This window comes from Myxocyprinus asiaticus, chromosome 8 (genome assembly GCF_019703515.2).
Source record: "Myxocyprinus asiaticus isolate MX2 ecotype Aquarium Trade chromosome 8, UBuf_Myxa_2, whole genome shotgun sequence".
Classification (NCBI taxonomy): Eukaryota; Metazoa; Chordata; class Actinopteri; order Cypriniformes; family Catostomidae; genus Myxocyprinus; species Myxocyprinus asiaticus.
This window is the reverse complement of record NC_059351.1, coordinates 55246400-55269966: the sequence shown is the minus strand read 5'-3', so window position 1 is coordinate 55269966 and position 23567 is coordinate 55246400. Positions and strand designations below refer to the sequence as shown.

Sequence of the window (23567 nt, the reverse complement as noted above, 5' to 3'; positions counted from 1 at the left end):
GCTGGTTTTAGCTGGTCTTTTCAGCAAGGATGTACAGCAGGGGTCTGCAACATTTTTGACATGAAGTGACATTTTTAAATTCCTCTGTAAATCTCTGTGCCAAACCTCCAAAAATAAAGAAAAAGGCAGACAGACAGACAGACCCTGTCCATGCAGAATACAACTACTTTTAAAAGGTTACTAAAATGGAGTCTTCATCTCATGAGTGTGAGCGATTTTATACATATATTTTAAAATTACTGTTGATTTCATTGAGTAAAAATGTTTAATGAGGAAAACAATGACTGAGTGCACCTTTAATTATGTTGATTTGAGAGTCACCATCTTGTGTGTGGAACATCAAGGACACTGTATGCCAGCTTTATAATCTCAGTGGTAGCTATTTATTTACACCAGGCAAGTACGCTATTGTTCTGAAAGCAGGCTGTCATCTGCACAGCACGACCAATGCAAAGCAGACGCGTTTACTCACACAACCCTCCACTGCAGTGCTGCTGAACCTGATGTGTGTCACGCTTTGAGCGGCTCGTGATGAGCAGTGGTTGTGTAAAGGGTTTGTCTGGGCTGTGTGCTTCTGCTGACTAGGCTGTTTAGTCACACTTTAAGATTTGTCATTTCATACTCCTGTCTCTCTTTGTTGCTCGTTTGCGAGTGAGTGATTATTACAAATGCCACCAGTGGTGGATCAAACAGTCATTTGCGGACCGCCTGCATTACAATCACGGACCCCCTGTTGAAGACCCTTGATCTAAAACATTATGTGGGGGAAAAGGTTCATAGGCATTTTCATTTTCTAGTTTTTAGTGCTTTCTCTTAAAAATAAATTGGTCTGACGGATGTTTAAGGACTACATTGCACCGGTGGAGCTCAATTTCATGATCTCGTCTTGAGCCCACAAACCCATGGGCCAGCCCCTTCATTTACAAAACAGTCCTTGTGTCTTTATATTAATCATTCACATACACACACACACTCACACATACTCACACACATATGGACTATCACAGCAGAAAAGTTTAAATAACTAAAATTATTATTTACATCAGACACGAGGATGAAATGAGACAGACAGAAGCATTGTGTATCAGTGTGAGTATGACAGGAAGCTGTGGACAGCAGCGATGAGTGGTATGGCGGGCATGAGCATGTGCAGCGAGCGGGCACAGGAGAGCGCTCGGCGTTTGTGTCGCGGGCCATTGCAGAGTGGCGTGTTGCAGCAGGTGATGCAGACAGAGTTCAATTTCCCCGTACAGAACTGCTGATATCCTGATGATGCAATCAGACATGCCCCTGACGATGCACATGACTTCCTGTAGTGAACTCCTGGACACACACACACACATATCATTAACAGTCATCTTTAACATAATATTATATAATAATATCATCATAATATAAACTATAGTGAAAATACTGACTCAAATGTACATTTCTATTATGTCCACTTTACAAAGACAACACATAATGTGCTGGTTCCGCCTAGCAGCTGGAGTTTGTTTTGTGGAATAACACACCTTCTGGACAGTTATGTGGATGAATCTACATGCTCTTTGTGCTTATGCCTCCTATTGGCTGGAGTTTGTTTTATAGATTATTTTCTGTTGTGTAATTCTGTCTCACAAAATTTGTATGGAAGCACCGGACTTGAGCAATCCGACGGCAAAGTTGTCGCGGGGGCTCTCATAGGTGTACATGGACTATTTGAGTTTAGAGGGATGGACGCCAGTTGGCACTGTCATGCGCGGGGTTAATGGATTGGGGCACCCCATAAAAAGAAGGAAGGTTATTTCTTTTCTTAAAAAAATATGATATAGTGTTTCTACAAGAAACACATCTTTCCCCAGAGGAAGCTGAACAATTTGGGAAGATATGGGGTGGACATGTTTTCTTTAGTGCTGGCTCAAGTAAGAGCAGGGGAGTCATTACACTGATAAGTAAACATCTACAATTTAAATGTCTCAAACAGATTAAAGATAAATTAGGAAGAGTCATTATTGTTTTAGCAGAAATTCAGGGCAAAGGTTGATTTTGGCTAATATTTACGCACCTAACGCTGATGATCAGGGCTTTTTTATAGATTTTGAAGGGATGTTGCAAGCCTCTGGCACCCCTCATGATATAATATTGGGAGGAGATTTTAATCTTTTGATGGACTCAGTCCTTGATCATAGTGAAGCAAAAGTGTGTAAGCCCCCTAGAGCAACACTGACGCTTCACAGGATGTGTAAGAATCTTGGTCTAATAGATATTTGGAGACTTTTGAACCCATCTTGTAGGGACTATACTTATTTTTCATCAGTTCATAAGATTTATTCTAGAATAGATTTTTTTTTATATCTAAGTCCCTCATTTCATCTGTTGTTGATTGTTCAATTGGAAACATTTTAGTCTCAGATCACGCCCTGGTGAGTTTAGAGGTGTTGCCACATACGGAGAAAAAGAAATCATATAGTTGGCTCTTTAATGTATCCCTTTTGCAAAATCCTGAATTCCAACAAATGTTAAAGACTGAAATCAGTGTCTATATGGAGACCAACTGATTCTCAGTATCCTCTGTGGGCATGGCTTGGGAGGCACTTAAGGCAGTTCTTAGGGGTCGGTTCATACAGTATGCCTCATTCATCATAAAATCCAAAGCACGAGAACTCGTGGAGTTGGAAGAGAATATTAAAAATGCCGAGGCAGAGCTGAAGCACCGAATGTCGTCTGATGGCCTCAGAGAATTGGCCCGATTGAAATACAGATACAATACTATTTTGTCACGGAAGGTGGAGTTTTGGCTATTCAGGGCAAGACGTTTGGGGGGACAAAGCAGGGAAGCTTTTGGATAGATGTATAAAGCAGAGAGAGCCTTTTTCTACCATTCCCTCAGTGAAATCTGCTGGTGTTGAAATTTTTACCTCAGCCATATTAATAATGCTTTTAAAGAATTCTATCTTGATATCTATAGTTCCACGTCTTTAGAAAAATCACAATCAGAATCAGCTTTATTGCCAGGTATGCTTACACATACAAGGAATTTGACTTGGTGACAGGAGCTTTCAGTGCACAACAATACAATACAGCAACAAGACAGAGATAATAATAAAAAATAATACATAAATAAAAATAGAATAATAAAAACTGAATAGAAAAGAAAGTATATATAGAATACACAATAAGACATAAAATAATATGTCATATATATATATAGTGAAAATACAAATCTGTTATATACAGTGCAAGGGAATGTAATGGCAGAAGAGGTAGGATGTGTTCAATAAATATAAAAAGACTAAACTGTAAATTGCACATAATTATTGCTCAATGGGGCAATAACTGTTCATTTAACTGTTCATGAGATGGATAGCCTGAGGGAAAAAAACTGTTCCTGTGCCTGATGGTTCTGGTGCTCAGAAATCTGTAGCGTCAGACAGAAGTCAACAGTTTAAAGAGGTAGTGGCCCGGGTGAGTGGGGTCCAGAGTGATTTTTACAGCCTTTTTCCTCACTCTGGAAGTGTACACTTCTTGAAAGGAGGGCAGGGGGCAACCAATAATCCTCTCAGCAGTCCGAACTGTCCTTTGTAATCTTCTGATATCTGATTTTGTAGCTGCACCAAACCAGACAGTTACTGAAGTGCAGAGGATAGACTCAATGACTGCTGAGTAGAACTGAATCAGCAGCACCTGTGGCAGGTTGAACTTCCTCAACTGGAGAAGGAAGTACAACCTCTGCTGGGCCTTTTTCATAATGGAGTCAATGTGGGTCTCCCACTTCAGATCTTGTGAGATGGTAGTGCCCAGCAACTTGAATGACTCCACTGCTGCCACAGTGCTGTATAGAATGGTAAGGGGGGTCAGTGTTGGGGTGTTCCTCCTAAAGTCCACAATCATCTCCACCGTTTTGAGCGTGTTCAGCTCCAGGTTGTTTTGACTGCACCAGACAGCCAGCTGTCCAACCTCCCTTCTGTATACAGATTCATCATCATCTTGGATGAGGCCGATGACAGTGGTGTAAACTGCAAACTTCAGGAGCTTGACAGAGGGGTCCTTGGCAGTGCAGATGTTTGGATACAGGGAGAAGAGTAGTGGGGAGAGCACACATCCCTAGGGAGCACCTGTGCTGATTGTACAGGTGCTGGAAGTGAATTTCCCCTGTATCACTAGCTGCTGCCTGTCCGTCAGAAAGCTGGTAATCCACTGACAGATAGATGTGAGAACAGGGAGTTGGTGTAATTTAGTCTGGAGAAGAGCTGGGATGATGGTGTTGAAAGCTGAACTGAAGTTCACAAAAAGGATCTTTGCATATGTCCCTGGTCTGTCCAGATGTTGCAGGATATGATGCAATTCCATGTTGACTGCATCCTCCACAGACCTGTTTGCTCGATAAGCAAATTGAAGGGGATCTTGAAAGGGTCCAGTTATGTCCTTCAGGTGGGCCAACACCAGTCTCTCAAATGATTTCATGACCACAAACATAAAACATAAAAATATTGTCAAACCGATTAAGTAAAGTTATGACATCTCTTATACATATAGATCAGGTGGGGTTTATTCGGGGCCGCAGCTCTTCTGATAACATTAGGCGTTTCATCAATATCATGTTTTCAGTGGCGAATGATCAGACTCCGGTCGCTGCCATCTCACTTGACACCGAAAAGGCATTTGATATGGTAGAATTGGATTATCTTTTTAAGATTTTGAAAATATGCAGGTTCGGGAATACTTTTATTGGATGGATCAAGTTACTTTATAGACACCTGGTAGCGGTGGTACAAACAAATGGATTAATTTCAGATTATTTTACTCCAGATAGGGGCACCCAGCAAGGTTGCCCTCTTTCCGTCTTGCCCTGGAACCATTAGCAGCTGCGATAAGAAAGGAGTATGATTTTCCAGGTGGTGGTGGGAGGTGTGGCGCATAAGCTTTTGCTTATGTTTTTGCAAAAAATGTGTAGCTTGACCTGAAGGTGTGTTCTTCCAGATGCTAGCTCCAGCCGCTAGCGGAACCGGCACACACACAAAAAAAAAAAAAAGAAAGAAAGAAAAAAAATGGGGGCCATTCAATTCCTTGGGCAGCCAAACGAATGTTCAGTAAGCCGGTCCATTTGGTCATTACACGAGTGCAACATGCCCTAATCACTCCAGTGTCCTGCAAGAAATATTCCACAAAACAAACTCCAGCCGATAGGAGGCATAAGCATCAAGAATGTGCAGATTCATCCACAACTGTCCCGAGGGAGTGTTATTCCACAAAACAAACTCCAGCCGCTAGGTGGAACCAACACAAAAAGAAATGAAAAAGGCATTCAGTTTCCTTGGACAGTCCAATGAATGTTCAGTGAGTCGGTCCAATAGGCAGCAACATCAAATGGCTTACTCACTCGAGCATGTAAATATTTTGCATCCCTCCTTAGTATCTATTCTTAGTTTGGCTGGAAACATCAGAGCAAAAGCGACCTTCTGTTGATGTAAGAGTTTCTAGCATTCCTTGAATCGATCACGTTTCTCTCTTGTCGAATTCGCAAAGTCTGGGAACAAGAAAATGCTGTGGTTCTTCCAAGAAAGCCTTCCTTTACTCCTTGCCTCACATAACACGAGATCTTTATCGGATGATCTCAGAAATTTGGTCAGAATTGATCGGGCCTGTCTCCCTCCGTGTATCTCCGAGCCGGAACTCTGTAAGCTCACTCGATTTCCAGTTTATGGCCTGTTATGTCGAGCAGACTCAGGAAGAGCCCAGCTAGGAATTTTCCCATATCTCGGCCTTCTTCATGCTCAGGAATTCCAACAATTCGGACGTTGTTTTGTCGATTACAGTTCTCCAAATCCTCCAGTTTTTCCCAGACACGTTCCAAATCTGTCTTGGTTGCTAGCAGATTAGCAGCTAATTACCTCTCAGATGACTCCAGATAATCGATCCATCTCTCAACGTCCCCAATTCTTGTAACCAACTCAGAGAATTTTGGCTCCATGGCAGTGATCAATCGCCGTATTACAGCCCGATCCTCCAAGTCCGCAACAACCTTCATCAGCATTGCCGAAACATTCATCAATTCACGCCGGATTTCTTTCAGTTCACCGTCAAAATTGAGTCCATGTCTTTTGGCCTGTTTCTCAGGGGAATCAGCCCAAGCACACAAGTGTCTTTTAAAATCTCCAGAGCCCAAAGATTTTGAATTCTTTGACATATTGTCTTCCTAAAACAATTAAGGATTAGGGTGTATCGAATCTCATCAGTTTAAGACATAAATATTATTAAAACTAGCAAAGTGCACAGAGCTCGCCTTTCACACGTCCGACCCTCTCATGGCGCCCATGAGACCTCCCAATTTTGACCCTTTAATAAAAAGGTTTTCGAGCGATGTGGGCAGGTGGGCTTCATTACATTTATCTATGATTGGGAAGGATAATGTTATTAAAATGAATTGTATTCCAAAATTCAACTACCTGCTACAGTCTCTCCCTATAGATGTCCCCCTTTCTTATTTCAAGCAATTTGAAAGCATAGTGAAGTCCTTCATTTGGAATGGTAAACATCCCAGATTACATTTCAGTAAGTTGCATAGGCTGATTGACAAAGGTGGGCATGATTGTTGGTGCCAGTTGGGCTGGTTTGATTATTTCTGTAACTGCTGATCTCCTGGGATTTTTACACACAACAGTCTCTAGAATTTACTCAGAATGGTGCCAAAAACAAAAAACATCCAGTGAGCGGCAGTTCTGTGGATGGAAATGCCTTGTTGATGAGAGAGGTCAACAGAGTCTACAGTACCTCAGATAACCGCTCTGTAAAATTGTGGTGAGAAGAATATCATCTCTGAATGAGAGGTGGGTTGGCGCTGTTTTGGCGGCACAAGGGGGAACTACACAATATTAGGCAGGTGGTTTTAATGTTGTGGCTGATCGGTGGATGTGAAGAATAAAGTCATTATGATGTGTCTTATTTTTTCAGAGGTACATTGTCACTTTAACCAATAAGCCAACAAGAGCTGCTCGTCACTGTAAAACCTACAATATTGTCTAAAATACATGAAAATTTAATCCCGGACCGCAATAAAATCTAATGGGGTCCTGCGGGAGTTTCACGGGAATGCATATCTCCAACGAGATCTAACACTGATGGCGAGATCCTGATAGACATTTTTAGTGAGGAAACAGCTCATCACTTAATGAATCAACCACCTGTCCGCTAATCTTCAACATGTTTTACACTAAACAGTCCTTTTGGAGTGAACTATGTGTGAAGTTTACTGCGATAAATTGCTGTTTTATTAGAGAAGACTCAGGTAATTGTGCTACAGGTCAGTGTCAGTTTACGGCTCAACACATTCATTTGTACAGTATCCACAAACAATGATTTAGTGTCGTAACACTCTGAACACGGTTGATAGACATCACGGACATTATTGCTGCATCCAAATATCCATACTTCTCTACAAAACAGTAAGCCAAAAACAGTATCCCAATGGAGTAGTACGTCTAAATCCACAGTATTTATGAAGCAGTAAGAGAGAAGTACCCAGATGACCTATTATTTCCAGTGAGATTCTGAAGTGTGGATCGACTGGACACTTAACGATCTCATAATCCCTGGGGTGCTGAGGCAACGTCACGTTCAAAACACTGGATTTAAAGGAATGGCGGTGAACCATGAGTCAGACTGCTCTTCTCATCTGTAAGTGCTACATATACCAAGATAATTGTTCCTAGTGCTTAACAAAACCTGAGCAGATAGTTTTCACGGTTGTTGTTCTTACGTCGTATATGCGGGTCACAGGTCAGTACTCACATCCCTGGATGAAGTATGTCCAAAATCTATTCATACTACTCACATGCATACCTAAAGAACTTACTGTTGTACCAGCAGATAAGTGCGTCCTTCATCAAATACAGTACATACTGTTACAGTACACAGTTTTGGAAGCAGCATAAATGATTGGCTGAGAAGAGTCATGTGATCTGTGATGCTCAGTTGATATCCTTACCATCCTCCATGACAAGCACTTCCTTCTGACACATGTCCTGAACATTCACTGTACAGTTCACGATGAACTCTGGAGACGAGCAGTCATCATGACGGTCTTCACACTGATAACACTGAATCTGTAGCGCCGCGCTCACACCTGCAAACACACACACACACACATCCCACAATCCCAAATCCGAAAAAGTTGGGCCAGTATGAAAAATACTAATAAAAACAAAAAGCAGTGATTTGTAAATTATATTCACCCTTTGCTAAATAGAAAACACTACAACTACACATTATGATTATTGTGAATTTCATTGTTTTTTAAAAATGTACAGTAATTTCAAATCAGATGATCGCAACATGCTCCAAAAAAGTTGAGACAGGGGCAATTTAAGACTAATAACATTTTGACAAGTTAAAATTACAAGGTGATGTGAAACAGGAGATGGTTTTTTTTGTAATTAACATTTTTTATTAAATCATACACTAGCAATGAAATGTAAACATATATATATATATATATATATATATATATATATATATATATATATATATATATATATATATATATATAAATAAAATCAACATTTAATCACTAGATGCCGACTTAACGTTTTTAAGAATATTAGCCCACACTCCTTCCTCCAATGCCAAGTTGAAATCTTTCTCCCATACTCTCTTGAGAGAAGTTAAGGCTCCATCCCCCATACTCTGAATTAACAGGGAGTAGTACACTGATGCCTCATGACCTTTTCCAAAAGCCACAATCACCTCTCCCAAAGCATCTGCCTCCTTAAGGGGGGGTGTGCTACTCCCAAAAATAGTACAAAGCAGGTGGCACAGTTGTAAATACCTATAAAACTGAGGTCTGGGGATCCCAAAATGTTGGACCAAGTTTTCAAACGATCTCAACACTCCACTTTCATATGGTCACCGAGTGTAGCAACCCCCCTCACAATCCACTCCGGCCAGCAGAAAGGGTACTTGCCAATACACAATCTTGGGTTCTGCCATATGCTCGAGGCAACATTTAAATAAGTGTCCAATTTAAACAATCTGGACACTTTTGTCCATACCGAGTGTAAATGCGAAATAACGGGGTGTAACTTAACTTCTCCGATTAGTTTGATAGAGATGCTTTGTAATGGCAAAATAGGGGCAAGAACTGCCTATTCAATAACAAACCAGGGAGGGGCTCTTTCAGGTGGAAGTGACCAATGAGCCAAATGTCTGAGACTGAACGCATAGTAATAAAACAAAATCTTGGGTAGGCCTAGCCCTCCTATGTCTATCGGCCTATGTAACTTATTAAAATGCAATCTGGGATGTTTACCATTCCAAATGAAGGACTTCGCTATGCTATCAAATTCCTTGAAATAAGAGAGGAGGACATCTACAGGGAGAGATTGTAGCAGGTAGTTAAATTTTGGAATACAATTCATTTTAATAACATTAACCTTCCCAATCATCAATAAATGTAATGAAGCCCACCTGCTCACATCGCTCAAAAACCTTTTTATTAAAGGGTCAAAATTAACTAAATCAGACAAATTTGCTGGGAATAAAATACCCAAATACTTAATGCCCTGTTTGAGCCACTGGAAGGCGCCCGGCTGAAAAGCTGTTACTGGGCAGTACGCTGTCAGAGCCAAAGCTTCAGATTTAGACCAATTGACTTTGTATCCTGAGAACTTGGAAAAGGAATTAATAATCCTGTGGAGGCAAGGCATAGATCTAGTAGGTTCAGAGACAAATAATAAAATATCATCTGCATAAAGCAGAAGCTTATGCACCACACCTCCCGCCACCACCCCTGGAAAATCATGCTCCTTCCTTATCGTGGCTGCTAATGGTTCCAGGGCAAGACAGAACAATAATGGGGAAAGAGGGCAGCCCTGCCGAGTGCCCCTATTCATAGTAAAATAATCCATTTGTTTGTACCGCTGCTACAGGGTGTCTATAAAGTAACTTAATCCAACCAATAAATGTACTCCCGAACCCATACATTTCCAAAATCTTAAAAAGATAATCCATTCTACCATATAAAAGGCCTTTTCGGCATCAAGTGAGATGGCAGCGATTGGAGATTGATCATTCGCTAATGACCACATGATATTGATGAGACGTATGATGTTATCAGAAGAGCTATGGACCCGAATAAATCCTACCTGATCTATATGTATAAGTGATGTCATAACTTTACTTAATCGATTAGCCAGAATTTTTGACAATATTTTTACATCTAGTTGGATCAGGGAGATTGGACGGTAACGTTTACACTCGCTTGGATCTTTGTTCTTTCTAAGAATCAGACTGATCCGGGCTTGTGTCATGGTTGGAGGAAGCTTTCCATTCTTTAATGATTCAGTATAAACTTCTAACAAAAGTGGAGCCAGTTCTGTATCATAGGATCTAAAAAATACTGTGGCAAAACCATCTGGTCCCAGAGCCTTGCCAGTAGGTAGGGACTTAATTACCTCGTCAAGCTCCTCCAAGGTTATCTCAGAATCAAGAGAGTTTTTTTGCTCAATCGTCAGTTTAGGAAGATCTAATGGTTCCACAAAGTTTCTAATATCTTCATCAGTAGACAAAGACGTGGAACTATAAAGATCAATATAGAATTCTTTAAAGGCATTATTAATATCAATGGCTGAAGTTAAAATTTCACCACCAGCAGATTTCACTGAGGGAATGGTAGAAAAAGACTCTCTCTGCTTTATATATCTAGCCAAAAGCTTCCCTGCTTTGTCACCCGACTCAAAGTATGACTGTCTTGCCCTAAATAACCAAAACTCCACTTTCCGTGACAAAATAGTATTATATCTATATTTCAATCGGGTCAATTCACTGAGACCATCAGCTGACATACAGCGCTTCAGCTCTGCCTCTGCACTTTTAATATTTCCTTCCAACTCCACGAGGTCTCCATATAAACATTGATTGCAGTCTTTAACATTTGTTGGAAATCAGGATTTTGCAAAAGGGGTACATTAAGGCGGCAACTATATGATTTATTTTTCTCTATATGTGGCAACACCTCTAAACTCACCAGGGCATGATCTGAGATCAAATGTTTCCAATTGACCAATCAACAACAGATGGCAACACCTCTAAACTCACCAGGGCATGATCTGAGACTAAAATGTTTCCAATTGAGCAATCAACAACAGATGAAATGAGGGATTTGGATATAAAAAAAAAATAATATATTCTAGAATAAATCTTATGGACTAATGAAAAAAAAATGTATAGTCCCTACCAGATGGGTTCAAAAGTCTCCAAATATCCGTAAGACCAAGTTTTTACACAACCTGTGAAGCGTCATTTTTGCTCTAGGGGGTTTACACATTTTTGCTTCACTGTGATCAAGGACTGAATCCATCAAAAGATTAAAGTCTCCTCCCAATATTATATCATGAGGGGTGCCAGCAGTTTGCAACATCCCTTCAAGATCTATAAAAAAAGCCTTGATCATCAGCGTTAGGTGCGTAAATATTAGCCAAAATCAACCTTTGCCCTTGAATTTCAGCTAAAACAATAATGACTCTTCCTAATTCATCTTTAACCTGTTTGAGACAATTTAATTGTAGATGTTTATTTACCAATATAATGACTCCCCTGCTCTTATGTGAGCCAGCACTAAAAAAAATGTGTCCACCCCATTTCTTGGATCATATTTCTTACGTTTAAGAAGAATAATAACCTTCCTTCTTTTTATGGGGTGCCCCAACCCATTCACATTCCATGTGGAGAGAGATAGTACACTCATATTAACATTTGACATTTTGATATAGTAGAAAAAATAAATTGTGTGTCAAAAACAAGATTATACAGACCACATTCCCCATTAGTGAAACAAACAAACCCCAAACTTCCCCCCGAACAAACAAACAGAAAAAAGAAAAACGTGCGCATTAACCCAGCGCATGAAAGCACCAACCTGCGTCAATCCCTCTAAACTCAGAAGGTCCATGAATGCCCACGAGCCCCCATGACAACTTTGCCATTGGATTGCACAGTTTTGACTCACAAATTTGTGAGGCAAAATTACATAACAGAAAATACTTTGTAAAATAAACCCAGCAAATAGGAAGAATGAACACAAAGAATGTGTAGATTCATTCACAGAACTGTCTCAAAAGTGTGATCTTCCACAAAACAAATTCCAGCTGATATAAAACCGTTCAGATTCCTCGAACATACAAACGAATGTTCAGTGAGCCGGCTGTTATGAGTTCAGCGGATGACGTAATCATTCCAATGTCCCATAAAAATACTCAACAAAACAAACTACAGCCAGCAGGAGGAATAAGCACGAAGAACAAACAGATTAATCCACAGCTGTTCCCAAGGAATGTTATTCAATAGAACAAGCTCCAGCTGCTAGGCGGAACCAATACAAAAAGAAACAAAACTGGCATCCCGGTTCCCCGGGTGGTCGAGGCAATTCACTCGGAGGCTGCATAAAATTATATACCATGACTTACACAATCCGTCAGCTTTATAAAAGACATCCTTTGTGTGAGCATGTAGATATTTTGCAGTCATCCATAGTGTCCACTCTCAAATTGGCCGGGAACTTCAATGCAAATGTAATCTTCCATCAATGCAAAGGTTTCTTTAAGGAAAAGTGTTATTCACAAAACAAGCTCCAGCCGCTTGGTGGAGCCAATGCAAAAAACCTAAAATGTCGCCCAGCTTCCTCAAGAGTAAGTACAGGCCCACTCACATGAGAAACATCCAATGGTTTACTCAGACATTGATTCTATAAAAGATATTGCCCACATGTGAATACTTTGCGACCGTTTTTCGTTTCTATTCTCAGTTTGGCCGGAAACATCAGAGCAAATGAGATCTTTTTCTGATGTAAGAGTTTCTTACATTCCTTGAACCAATTGCGTTTCTCTCTTGTCAAACTCGCAAAGTCTGGGTACAAGAAAACATTATGGTTCTTCCAAGAAAGCTTCCCTTTGCTCCTCGCCTGGCGCAACACAAGATTTTTATCGGATGATCTCAGAAATTTGGCCAGAATCGGTCGGGGCCTTTCTCCCTCAGCAAATCTGTGAGCCGGCACTCTGTGAGCTCGCTCGATTTCCAGCTTGTGGCCTGTTATATCGAGCAGACTCGGGAAAAGCTCATCTAGGAATTTCACCATTTCTCTGCCCTCCTCATGCTCAGGAATTCCAACAATTCGAACGTTATTCCTGCGGCTTCTATTCTCAAGATCTTCAAGCTTTTCAAGGAAATGTTCCAAATCAACTTTGGTCACGGGTGGATTAGCGGTTAATTCCCTCTCCGAAGATTCCAGAAAATCGATTCGTTTTTCAACATCAGTCACTCTTTTACCTAACTCAGAGAATTTTATTTCCATCGCCGTAATCGATCGACGTATTACAGCGAGATCCTCCAAGTCAGCAAGAATCTTTGTCAACATCACTGACATGTTGGACAACTGACGCTGGATCTCCTCTCCCGCCGCGCCATCCAAATCGAGTCCCCGGTCTGTAGGCCTGTCGGGGTTTTCATCCTGAACACGTAAGTGTCTTTTAATATCTCCAGAGCCTGAGGATTTTGACTTCTTTGCCATGTTTTGCAACAAAGGACAAATGTGTAACTGGTGTATCAAATTTCACCAGATTATAACATGAGAATAATCGAAAATTCAGCAAAGTGCGCAGAGCTCGTCGCTCACACGTCTGCTCCTTGCATGGCTTCACCCCACCCAATGCAAAAGTTTCTTTAAGGAAAAGTGTTATTCACAAAACAAGCTCCAGCCGCTCGGCGGAACCAACGCAAAAATAAAAAAGAAACCAAAGTGACGCCCAGCTTCCTCAAGAGTAAGTACAGCGAGTCAACCCGCTCACATGAGAAACACCCAGTGGTTTACGCAGCCATTGACTTCTGTGCCATGTTTTACAACAAAGGACAAATGCGTAACTAGGTGTTTCAAATTTCACCAGATTATAACATGAAAATAATTAAAAATTTTGCAAAGTGCACAGAGCTCATCGCTCACACGTCTGCCCCTTGCATGGCGTCACGTGACCCAACCGAAACAGGAGATGTTAAACAGGTGAGGCAATCGTGTCATAGTATATAAGGAGCCTCCAAAAACAGTCTAGTCCTTCAAGAGCAAGGATCATTCAAGACTTGTCAATTTACCAACAGATGCTTCAGCAAATAATCCAGCACTTTGAGAATAATGTTCCCCAAAGACGAATTGGAAGGATTTTGGGCATTTCACCCTCTACAGTGAACAATATAGTTAAAAGATTCAAAGAATCTGGTAAAATCTCTGTGCATAAAGGGCAAGACGAAAACCACTTCTGAATGTGAGTGATCTCTGATCCCTCAGATGTCACTGTCTTAAAAAATATCATTCATCTGTAATGGATATCATGAACATGGCCTTAGGATTACTTTAGTAAACCTTTGTGTTAAAGGATCTCAGTTTGTGGGCAATGGAGAAGTCAGGAGACAACGAAACAGGTTCAAGGTCAGACTTTTAATCTTCAGCTTTTTCAGACAATTGACGGTAACCATCAATACAAATAAATCATTCACAAATAATGGGGAAAACACACTCTGTGCTTGGCTGTTGGTTTGCGGGTCACTCTCTCCCCCCACTGATGGTCTGGCGTGCCTTATCAGGTCTCCCTCCGCCATCACTATAATGAGAAACAGGTGTTAGAGATAATTATGACCCAGGTGACGAGCCTTACCGCTCTCCCTCTCCCTCTCCCGCAGACTGACACATGACCATGCCCCCCCATGCCACATACCCCCACCACTGACTCAGGCAGGGGCAACATCCGGCCTGCCAACTCCACCCCCCCCATTTCTGGAGAGAAAGTCAGCTACAACCATCTGCGTCCCCGGTCTTGGTCTTGGGCAGGCTGCGATCACTGTGGTTTTGTTAACCTGTGGACGCACCTGCCCGTGACCCAAGTGGAACCCCAGATACCTAACTTCCTCCCGCCCAATTGCACATTTCTTCGGGTTGGCCATGAGTCCCGCCTGTCACAGCACTCTCAGGACAGCCCTCAGGTGTTGCATATGCCACCACCAATCATTACTATAATTGATGATATTGTCTAGATATGGGGCGGCATATGCCATGTGCAGTCTGAGGATCTTGTCCATAAGGTGCTGAAACTTGATCGGGGCTCCAAACAAACTGAACGGAAGCATCACAAATTGGTGTAATCTGAACGGTGTGGAAAAAGCCGTCTTTTGTCGGGATATTGGAGTTAAAGGGATCTGCCAATAACCCTTTGTTAAATCCAGTGTAGAGTAAAATTGAGCCGCGCCCAACTGATCGAGTAACTCGTCAGTTCGCGGCATTGGATAAGCATCAAATTTGGACACCACGTTCACTTTCCGGCAGTCAACACAGAACCAGACTGAGCCGTCACTCTTCGGTACCAGAACTACCGGGCTGGCCCAATCGCTGTGCGACTCTTGTATTATATCCATTTCAAGCGTTGCCTCTAATTCTTCCTGAACAATCTTTTTCTTGTGTTAAGGAAGACGATAGGGGCGGCTACGAATGACCACCCCCAGGGTGGTCTCGATATAGTGCTCTATGAGGTTTGTGCGACTGGGTAGGTGTGAAAACACATCCGCGAATTCCGCTTGCAACCTGGCATTGTCTGTAAGCTGCGACAGTGAGAGGTGGTCTCCACAAGGGACTGGGGTGAATGAACTTTATTTGGGAGATATCTCCAGCCCGAGCTCTGCCCTCTCCGGAACTACCATCGACCAAGGCTATAGGCACCGCCTCCCTCCATGGTTTGAGGAGGTTGAGGTGGTAGATTTGATGTGCCCCTCCCCTATCCGTTTGCCTAATCTCATAATCGAGATCTCCAACTCGTCGTGTGACCTCAAAGAGTCCTTGCCACTTGGCGAGTAATTTGGAGCTTGGGGTGGGCAGCAATACAAGCACTTTATCTCCCTGTGTGAATTCCCGTAATCGAGTGCTCCTGTCGTACAGTCGGCGTTGACGTTCTTGTGCTTGGCACAAATTCTCTTGTGTTACCTGCCCCAAAGTGTGGAGTTTTGCTCTAAGGTCAAGAACATATTGAATTTGTTTTTTACTATTTGAAGGTCCTTCCTCCCAAGCTTCCCATATGGTGTCGTGCACACCAAGCGGCCGGCGCCTATACAGTAGCTCAAATGGGGAAAACCCTGTGGAGACTTGCGGGACCTCTCATATTGCAAACAGCAGGGGTTTGAGCCACTAATCCCAATTCTTAGTGTCTTCATGTACGAACATACAAATCATGTTTTTTAAGGTCTTAATGAATTGTTCGACCAACTCATCGGTTTGCGGGTGATAAACACTGGTTCGAATCGACTTAATGCCTAATAATTCATATAGTTCGCGAAGTGTACATTACATGAATGTTGTGCCTTCATCAGTGAGGATTTCCTTTGGAATCATCACTCGAGAGATCATTTTGAAGAGTGCCTCCGCAACACTACATGCTGAGATGTTGCGCAGGGGCACTGCTTCTGGATATCGCGTTGCATAATCCACTAGAACTAATACAAAGCGACGGCCGCATGCAGTCCACTCTAATGGCCCGACGAGGTCCATGCTAATTCTCTCAAAGGGGACCTCAATCAATGGCAGAGGGTGCAATGGCGCTTTTGGGGCGGCTGGTGGATTCACCAACTGACATTCACGGCATGCCACACACCATTTGCGAACATCCCCATGAATGCCCGGCCAAAAGAAAGGGCCATTATCTGGTTCATAGTCTTTTCGTGACCTAAGTGGCCAGCCATCGGGTTATAGTGAGCCACCTGGAAGAGTGTTTCCTGACGGCTCTTTGGTTCTAATAGCTGAGTTGTATTCTCTTTGGTTTGAGTGTCCCGCATCACTCGATACAACCACTCCTTGATAATAGAAAAGTACGGGTATGTAAGTGCAACATTAGGTTGGAGCTGTTGACCATCAATTACTTTCACTTGGTCAAAGGCGTACTTGAGGGATTCATCATGCGACTGTTCCAGAGGGAAATCCCCCTCAGGGAAGCCCCTGAGAACAGGAATTTCCTCATCTGTGTCATCCTGACGCGGAGCCGACTTTGATGGCCCTGGCACTGCCTCTTCAGCCATAGCGTCGCACGCCACACACTACTTTGCAGGACTCAATCCACACACACATTACCCCCAATAGATTTTTAAAGCCGAGCCAATTGGTTCCAAAAATTTGTGGATGGGTGAGGCGGGAATTAACCGCAGCCTCGACTTTATGCCTTTTCCCCCTGAATCGTATCTCAGTGGTAACCACTGGATACTTGTGAATGTCACCATGCACACACCTCACCCTCACCCATTTATTCTTATCCAATGCCCCGCCTTGCACCAAGCACTGGTGTCAACCTGTATCAACCAAAGCTTGATGTGTTTCCCCTTTTACTCTTACTGGTATCCGATACGCCCCTGCCCGATCAAGGGCAGCCTGTGGAGTGTCAGGGATCCGGATCAGTGTCCCCAGCTCCATTACTGGACACCGCTCCTGGCTGTGTCCGGTTTCCCTGCAGCTCCAACAGACTGGCCCAGGTCTTCCTTCCGCAATCGTGTGGGCAGTCTCGCCAACCTGGGAGGGATAGTGGAGAGAGACAGGGTGAGTAGGAGGGACAGACAAGGGGAGGGTCCTCTGGACAAGGAGTGGGGTTTGGGTGGGGCTCCTCCCCACCTCTGAGGAGCCGGGACTGAGGGGGATGGGAGGTGGGGGAAACATGAGACACAGGGGCGGAGAGAGAAAAGAGAGAGAAGATACTGCTTCGCCGCCTCCTGGAAATGCCACCATGTAGTCCTCTGCCAACTGGACGGCCTCCTCCAGCGATGCTGGGCAGTGGCACTGGACCCACTCTGCCATGCCTCAGGGAAGTTGGGAGATGAACTGTTCCAGCACCACTAGATCGACGACTTCCATGATGCCATGGGTTCCCCCCACCAGCAACCATTCAACCGACCCATTGCTAAATGGCCTTCTTTAGGTGGCTGTAATCTAGGAGGCTGGTGGCAGGAAGTTGCTGTGCCACTAGCTGTGCATCCCTGGAGAGTAAGGGCAACAGGCATGCTGCCCACTGATCAGGAAGCCACCTCCAAACATCTGCGGTCTTCTCAAATAGGTCGAGAAGGGCCTCCGGATCATCATTTGGCCCCATCTTCATGAGGGCCACCGATGGAGTAGGCTCCGGGGAGGTCGCAGCGCCAGCCCTCTCCCTGGCGATCAGGCTCCGGAGCACCTACCGGTCCTCCACTTGTGCCTGGAGCAGGAGTTGGAAGCGTTGTTCCTGCTCCAGGCGTACCTCCATGAGGGCTTGGTGTTGTGTTTGCTGGATACTGGTGAGGGTCTTGAAGACTTCGCCCAGCGGTGAGGACACCATAACTGCGTTCTCCTCCAAAGCCGGGTTTTCAGCACCACTGTAAAAGGATCTCAGTTCGTGGGCAATGGAGGAGTCAGGAGACAATGAAGCAGGTTCAAGGTCAGACTTTTATTTTTCAGCTTTTTCAGACAATTGATGGTAACCGTAAAAACAAATAAATCATTCACAAATAATGGGGGAAAAAAAGGCTGTTGGTTTGCGGGTCACTCTATCCCCCCACTGATGCTCTGGTGTGCCTTATCATGTCTCCCCCAGCCATCACTATAATGAGAGACAGGTGTTAGAGATAATTATGACCCAGGTTACGAGCCTTACTACTCTCCCTCTCTCGCTGACCGATACATGACCACGCCCCCCCATGCCACATTTTGTTAGTCAAGACCACTCGCCGCTGCATCCACAGATGCAAGTTAAGACTTTACTATGTAAAGGAGAAGCCATACATCAACACTGTCCAGAAGTGCTGCCGACTTATCTGGGCTAGGTCATCTGAGATGGAAAGTTGAACAGTGGAACTGTGTATTTGGTCTGATGAGTCCACATTTCAAATAGTTTTTGAAAAACACAGCCATCGTGTTCTCCTGGCCAAAGAGTGTCAGGTCCAAAAGCCAGTGTCTGTATGGGCCAGGGGTGTGTCCATGCCCATGGCATGGGTCACTTGCACATCTGTGAGGGCACCATTAATGCAGACAGATACGTACAAATTTTGGAGCAGCATATACTGACATCCAGCACCATCTTTTCCAGGGACGTCCCTGCATTTTCCAGCAGGACAACTTCAAACCACATACCGGCCAAATAAGCAGAGAGTGCGGGTGCTAGATTGGCATGCTTGCAGTCCTGACCATCTCCAATTGATGGTGATCAATGGTGATGTCACACAGACATTTTTGGAGCGTGTTTCAATAATCTAATTGAAATAATTTGATTATGAATATAATTTACAAATCACTACTTTTTGTTTTTATTACCATTTTTCATACTGTCCGAACTTTTTCGGAATTGGGGTTGTAGTAGGTCAGTTGTATTAGTTTGACTGGTTAATTGATTAATATTAAAACTTCATTAGTGTAATATTTTCTAACATGTCAACAATAAGTGAATAAGTATAGTTTATAAAAACAAACAAATAAGAACATTTATTTTTTTTACAAAGATAAATGAAACTGGTATAACTGATTTTGAGGTAGCTTTTAAAACTGATAGATTTAATTAAGTAAAATATGTCTGCAATAAAATCAACATCATCATTTCTACACTTCATTGATCCATCAGAGTTTTACTCCATTTGTAACACATTTCTTTTTTGAGATACTTTTGCATAAAAATGTAAAAGCTAGAATAAAAAAAGCATTAGAATTTTAAAATTTTGTATGTATTCCTGAGATTCACCTATTTAATATTTTGAAAGTCTTTTATCTTAAACAACGCATGTGTTTGATTAGTTTCTCAAGTATTTTGAATTATTAATAATAATAATGCTTTTTACTTTCATAAAAGAACAATAATTCAAGTGGTATAGGAATAAAACAGCAAAAATAATCTAAAAATAAAATAAAAAATACATCAGAAAAAAAAATAAGGAAGAGGAAGATGAGTATTAATAAATACATTTCGTTTCTGATTATTCAACATTTCACTTGATTATTTGTTTAAATAGACAGTTTGATTCCCTGTGAAAGAGATTTTTACATGTATCAGATGATTTGAGAAGATAATATAATAATCACAATCTGAATACATCTATAAAACGATTGAAAAACTGTTTAAATTTAGGAATTAAAAAATTAAGAGCAAATTTAAAAGTTTCAATATTAGGGATTTTTAGCATCCTATAATCTTCGCAGATCTCTTCATCTCTCCCTGTTAAATCGAGTGAACGAACTTTAGTCATATAATGTGATAATATTTCTAAACTATTAAAGTAAGCAGTCATTTACGTGGATTTAAATGTGACAGAATTGAATCATCATGAATACGATTTAAACAATGCTGAATTTTAAGGCTTTTCTTCTGATCTTTCATTAAATGAATATACAATTAAAGAATTATCAGTCAAATTAAAACGAGGCTTCAATCCTTTTTAATTACATCATGTCAGTTAATCAATTAAAATGGTTAATCATTTGAAATGAAAAAACACACAAATGATGTTTTTTACTTCATTAAAATGATGACAGTGTGTGTGTGTGCGTGCGTGCGTGCGTGCGTGTGCGCGCGCGCGCTCACCCGCCGTCAGGATGATGAAGAGCAGTAAAGTCTCACACTGCCGCATGACAGACTGACGCTCCGTTCACCGCCGCGCCGAAGCGTCCATTCCACTGCGCGAGCGAGCGTCGCACAGAGAAAGAGCACGAGAGATGAGTCTAGCTACCGTTACTCTGAGCACCTGCGCGCGCGACTGACTTTACCGGGCGTGACTCGCGTCTGAATGTAGAGAGAGAACAGAGAGAGAGAGATAACAGAGAGAGAGAGAGAGAGAGAGAGAGAGAGAGAGAGAGATAACAGAGAGAGAGAGAGCGAGAGAGAGAGAGAGAGATAACAGAGAGAGAGAGAGAGAGAGAGAGAGAGAGAGAGATAACAGGGAGAGAGAGAGAGAGAGAGAGAGATAACAGGGAGAGAGAGAGAGAGAGAGACAGATAACGAGAGAGAGAGAGAGAGAGAGAGAGAGAGAGAGAGATGACAGAGGTAGAAAGAGCTGCAGTGTGATTCTGCTGGTTTCTTTCAGTTTATGAATCTCTTCAGCTCAACACACACACACACATTTATTCACACACACCAGGGAGTGAAAACATGCCTTCCCGTGTGTGTGTGTGTGTGTGTGTGTGTGTGTGTGTGTGTGTGTGTGTGTGTGTGTGTGCGTGTGTCAGGTTGATGAATGAGTGTGTGTATATGCTGTGAGGATTGTGACAGCAGAGGAGTTAGTTTAACATTGCTCTTCTGAATGTTTGAGAAAGCCACACACACACATACACACACACACACAATGCATGCTGAATGAAAGCTAATTGTTGAGAAGAGTGTTGTGTAGTTTTCTTCTCTTCACTGTGTGTTTGTTTTATTGTTCACAGATTCGGTTCAGTCTGGAGTTTAGTGAACTGAACTGACAGGACTGAACACTGACAAACTGCTTCTGGATGTTGTGATGTCATTTTAGCTCTTCTCTGATTCACTGGTCCCTATGCAGTGTTCACTACTCCCTACACCCTGAGCAGAGCATATCTGATGAAATTCACTTCATTTTGAACAACCTGTGACATCATCAAACACAGACAACATGCCAGTTGTGCCGCAACGGGGTTCAAAATGACATTAAATACTCATGTATATAAATAGAAATCAAAATAAATAACTATACTTATATACAGTGCATTCATAAAATCATTTTTTTCACATTTTGTTGTTGCAGCCTTACTGTATGCTAAAATGCTTTATATATATTTTTTTATATATATATATTATTTCACATCAATCTACACTCCATAGGGGAGTCCTCGCCATGCGAGGATCAAACGTGTGAACAGCGAGCTCTGCGCACTTTGCTAGTTTTAACACTTTTAATGGCATAAACCAGTGAGATTCTATATACTCTGTTCCACAACTGTGGAAATTAATGGATGGGCTCCTTCTGAATCTGCTTGAAATAACAGGCCATAAGCTAGAAATCGAGCAAGCTCACAGGGTTCCTTCTCGGCGAGCTGCGAAAGGAGGCAGGCCCCGATCAATTCTGGCCAAATATCTGAGATCATCCAATAAAAATCTTGTGTTACGCAAGGCGAGGAAGGAAGGCTTTCTTGGAAAAACTACAGCATTTTCTTGTTCCCAGACTTTGCAAATTCGACAAGAGGGAAACGTGATCGATTCAAGGAATGCAAGAAACTTTTACATCAACGGAAGATCGCTTTTGCGCTGATATTCCCGGCCAAATTGAGAATAGATGCTAAGAATGGATGCAAAATATTTACATGCTTGAGTGAGTAAGCCATTTGATGTTGCTGCCTATTGGACCGACTCACTGAACATTCATTGGACTGTCCAAGGAAACTGAATGCCTTTTTCATTTTTTTTATTTTTTTTTTTTTTTTGCTGGTTCTGCCTAGCGGCTGGAGTTTGTTTTGTGGATTAACACACGTTCGGGACTGTTTTGCTGATGAATCTGCACGCTCTTTGTGCTTATTCCTCCTATTGGCTGGAGCTTGTTTTGTGGAGTATTTCTTGCAAGACACTGGAGTGATTAGGTCATTTGTTGCACTCATGTTGCAGCCGAGTGGACCGGCTCACTGAACATTTGTTTGACTGTTCGAGGAAACCGAGCGCTTTTTTTTTTTTTGTGCTGGTTCCGCCTAGGGGCTGGAGTTTGTTTTAAGGAGTAACACATGTTCGGGACAGTTTTGTGGATGAATCTGCACGCTCTTTGTGCTTATTCCTCCTATTGGCTGGAGCTTGTTTTGTGGAGTATTTCTTGCAAGACATTAAAGTGATTAGGTCATTTGTTGGACTCATGTTGCAGCTGAGTGGACTGGCTCACTGAACATTTGTTTGACTGTTCGAGGAAACCGAGCGCTTTTTTTTTTTGTGCTGGTTCCGCCTAGGGGCTGGAGTTTGTTTTAAGGAGTAACACATGTTCGGGACAGTTTTGTGGATGAATCTGCACGCTCTTTGTGCTTATTCCTCCTATTGGCTGGAGCTTGTTTTGTGGAGTATTTCTTGCAAGACATTAAAGTGATTAGGTCATTTGTTGGACTCATGTTGCAGCTGAGTGGACTGGCTCACTGAACATTCGTTTGACTGTTCGAGGAAACTGAGCACTTTTAATTTTTTTTATTTTTGTGCTGGTTCCGCCTTGTGGCTGGAGTTTTTTTTTTTGTGGAGTAACACACCTTCAGGACAGTTTTGTGGATGAATCTACACACTCTCTTTTTGTTTATTCCACCTACTGGCTGGAGTTTGTTTTATAGATTATCTTTTGCCATGTAATTCTGTCTCACAAAATTTGTATAGAAACACCGGATTTGAGTAATCCGATGGCAAAGTTTTTGTGGGGGTTCTCATAGGTGTACATGGACTGTTTGAGTTTAGAAGGATGGACGCCAGTTGGTGCTGTCGTGTTCAGGGTTAATGCGCACAGTTTTCTTTTTTCTGTTTGTTTGGTTCTGGGGGAAGTTCGGGTTTTGATTGTTGCACTAATGTTGGAATGTGGACTTTATAATC

At 42.3% G+C, this 23567-nt stretch overlaps 1 protein-coding gene across 1 annotated transcript; it reads right to left on the bottom strand.

Annotated features, from left to right (window-relative positions):
- Window positions 1-1015: 1015 nt before the first annotated feature.
- On the bottom strand, window positions 1016-20766 carry LOC127445102 (ly6/PLAUR domain-containing protein 1-like). Its single transcript, XM_051704895.1, has 3 exons — window positions 20586-20766; window positions 7967-8104; window positions 1016-1323 (listed from the first exon to the last, which is right to left on the bottom strand). The coding sequence occupies exons 1-3, from the start codon at window positions 20629-20631 to the stop codon at window positions 1085-1087; spliced, it is 423 nt and encodes a 140-aa protein (XP_051560855.1). The 5' UTR covers window positions 20632-20766; the 3' UTR covers window positions 1016-1084.
- Between the last annotated feature and the right edge of the window lie 2801 nt (window positions 20767-23567).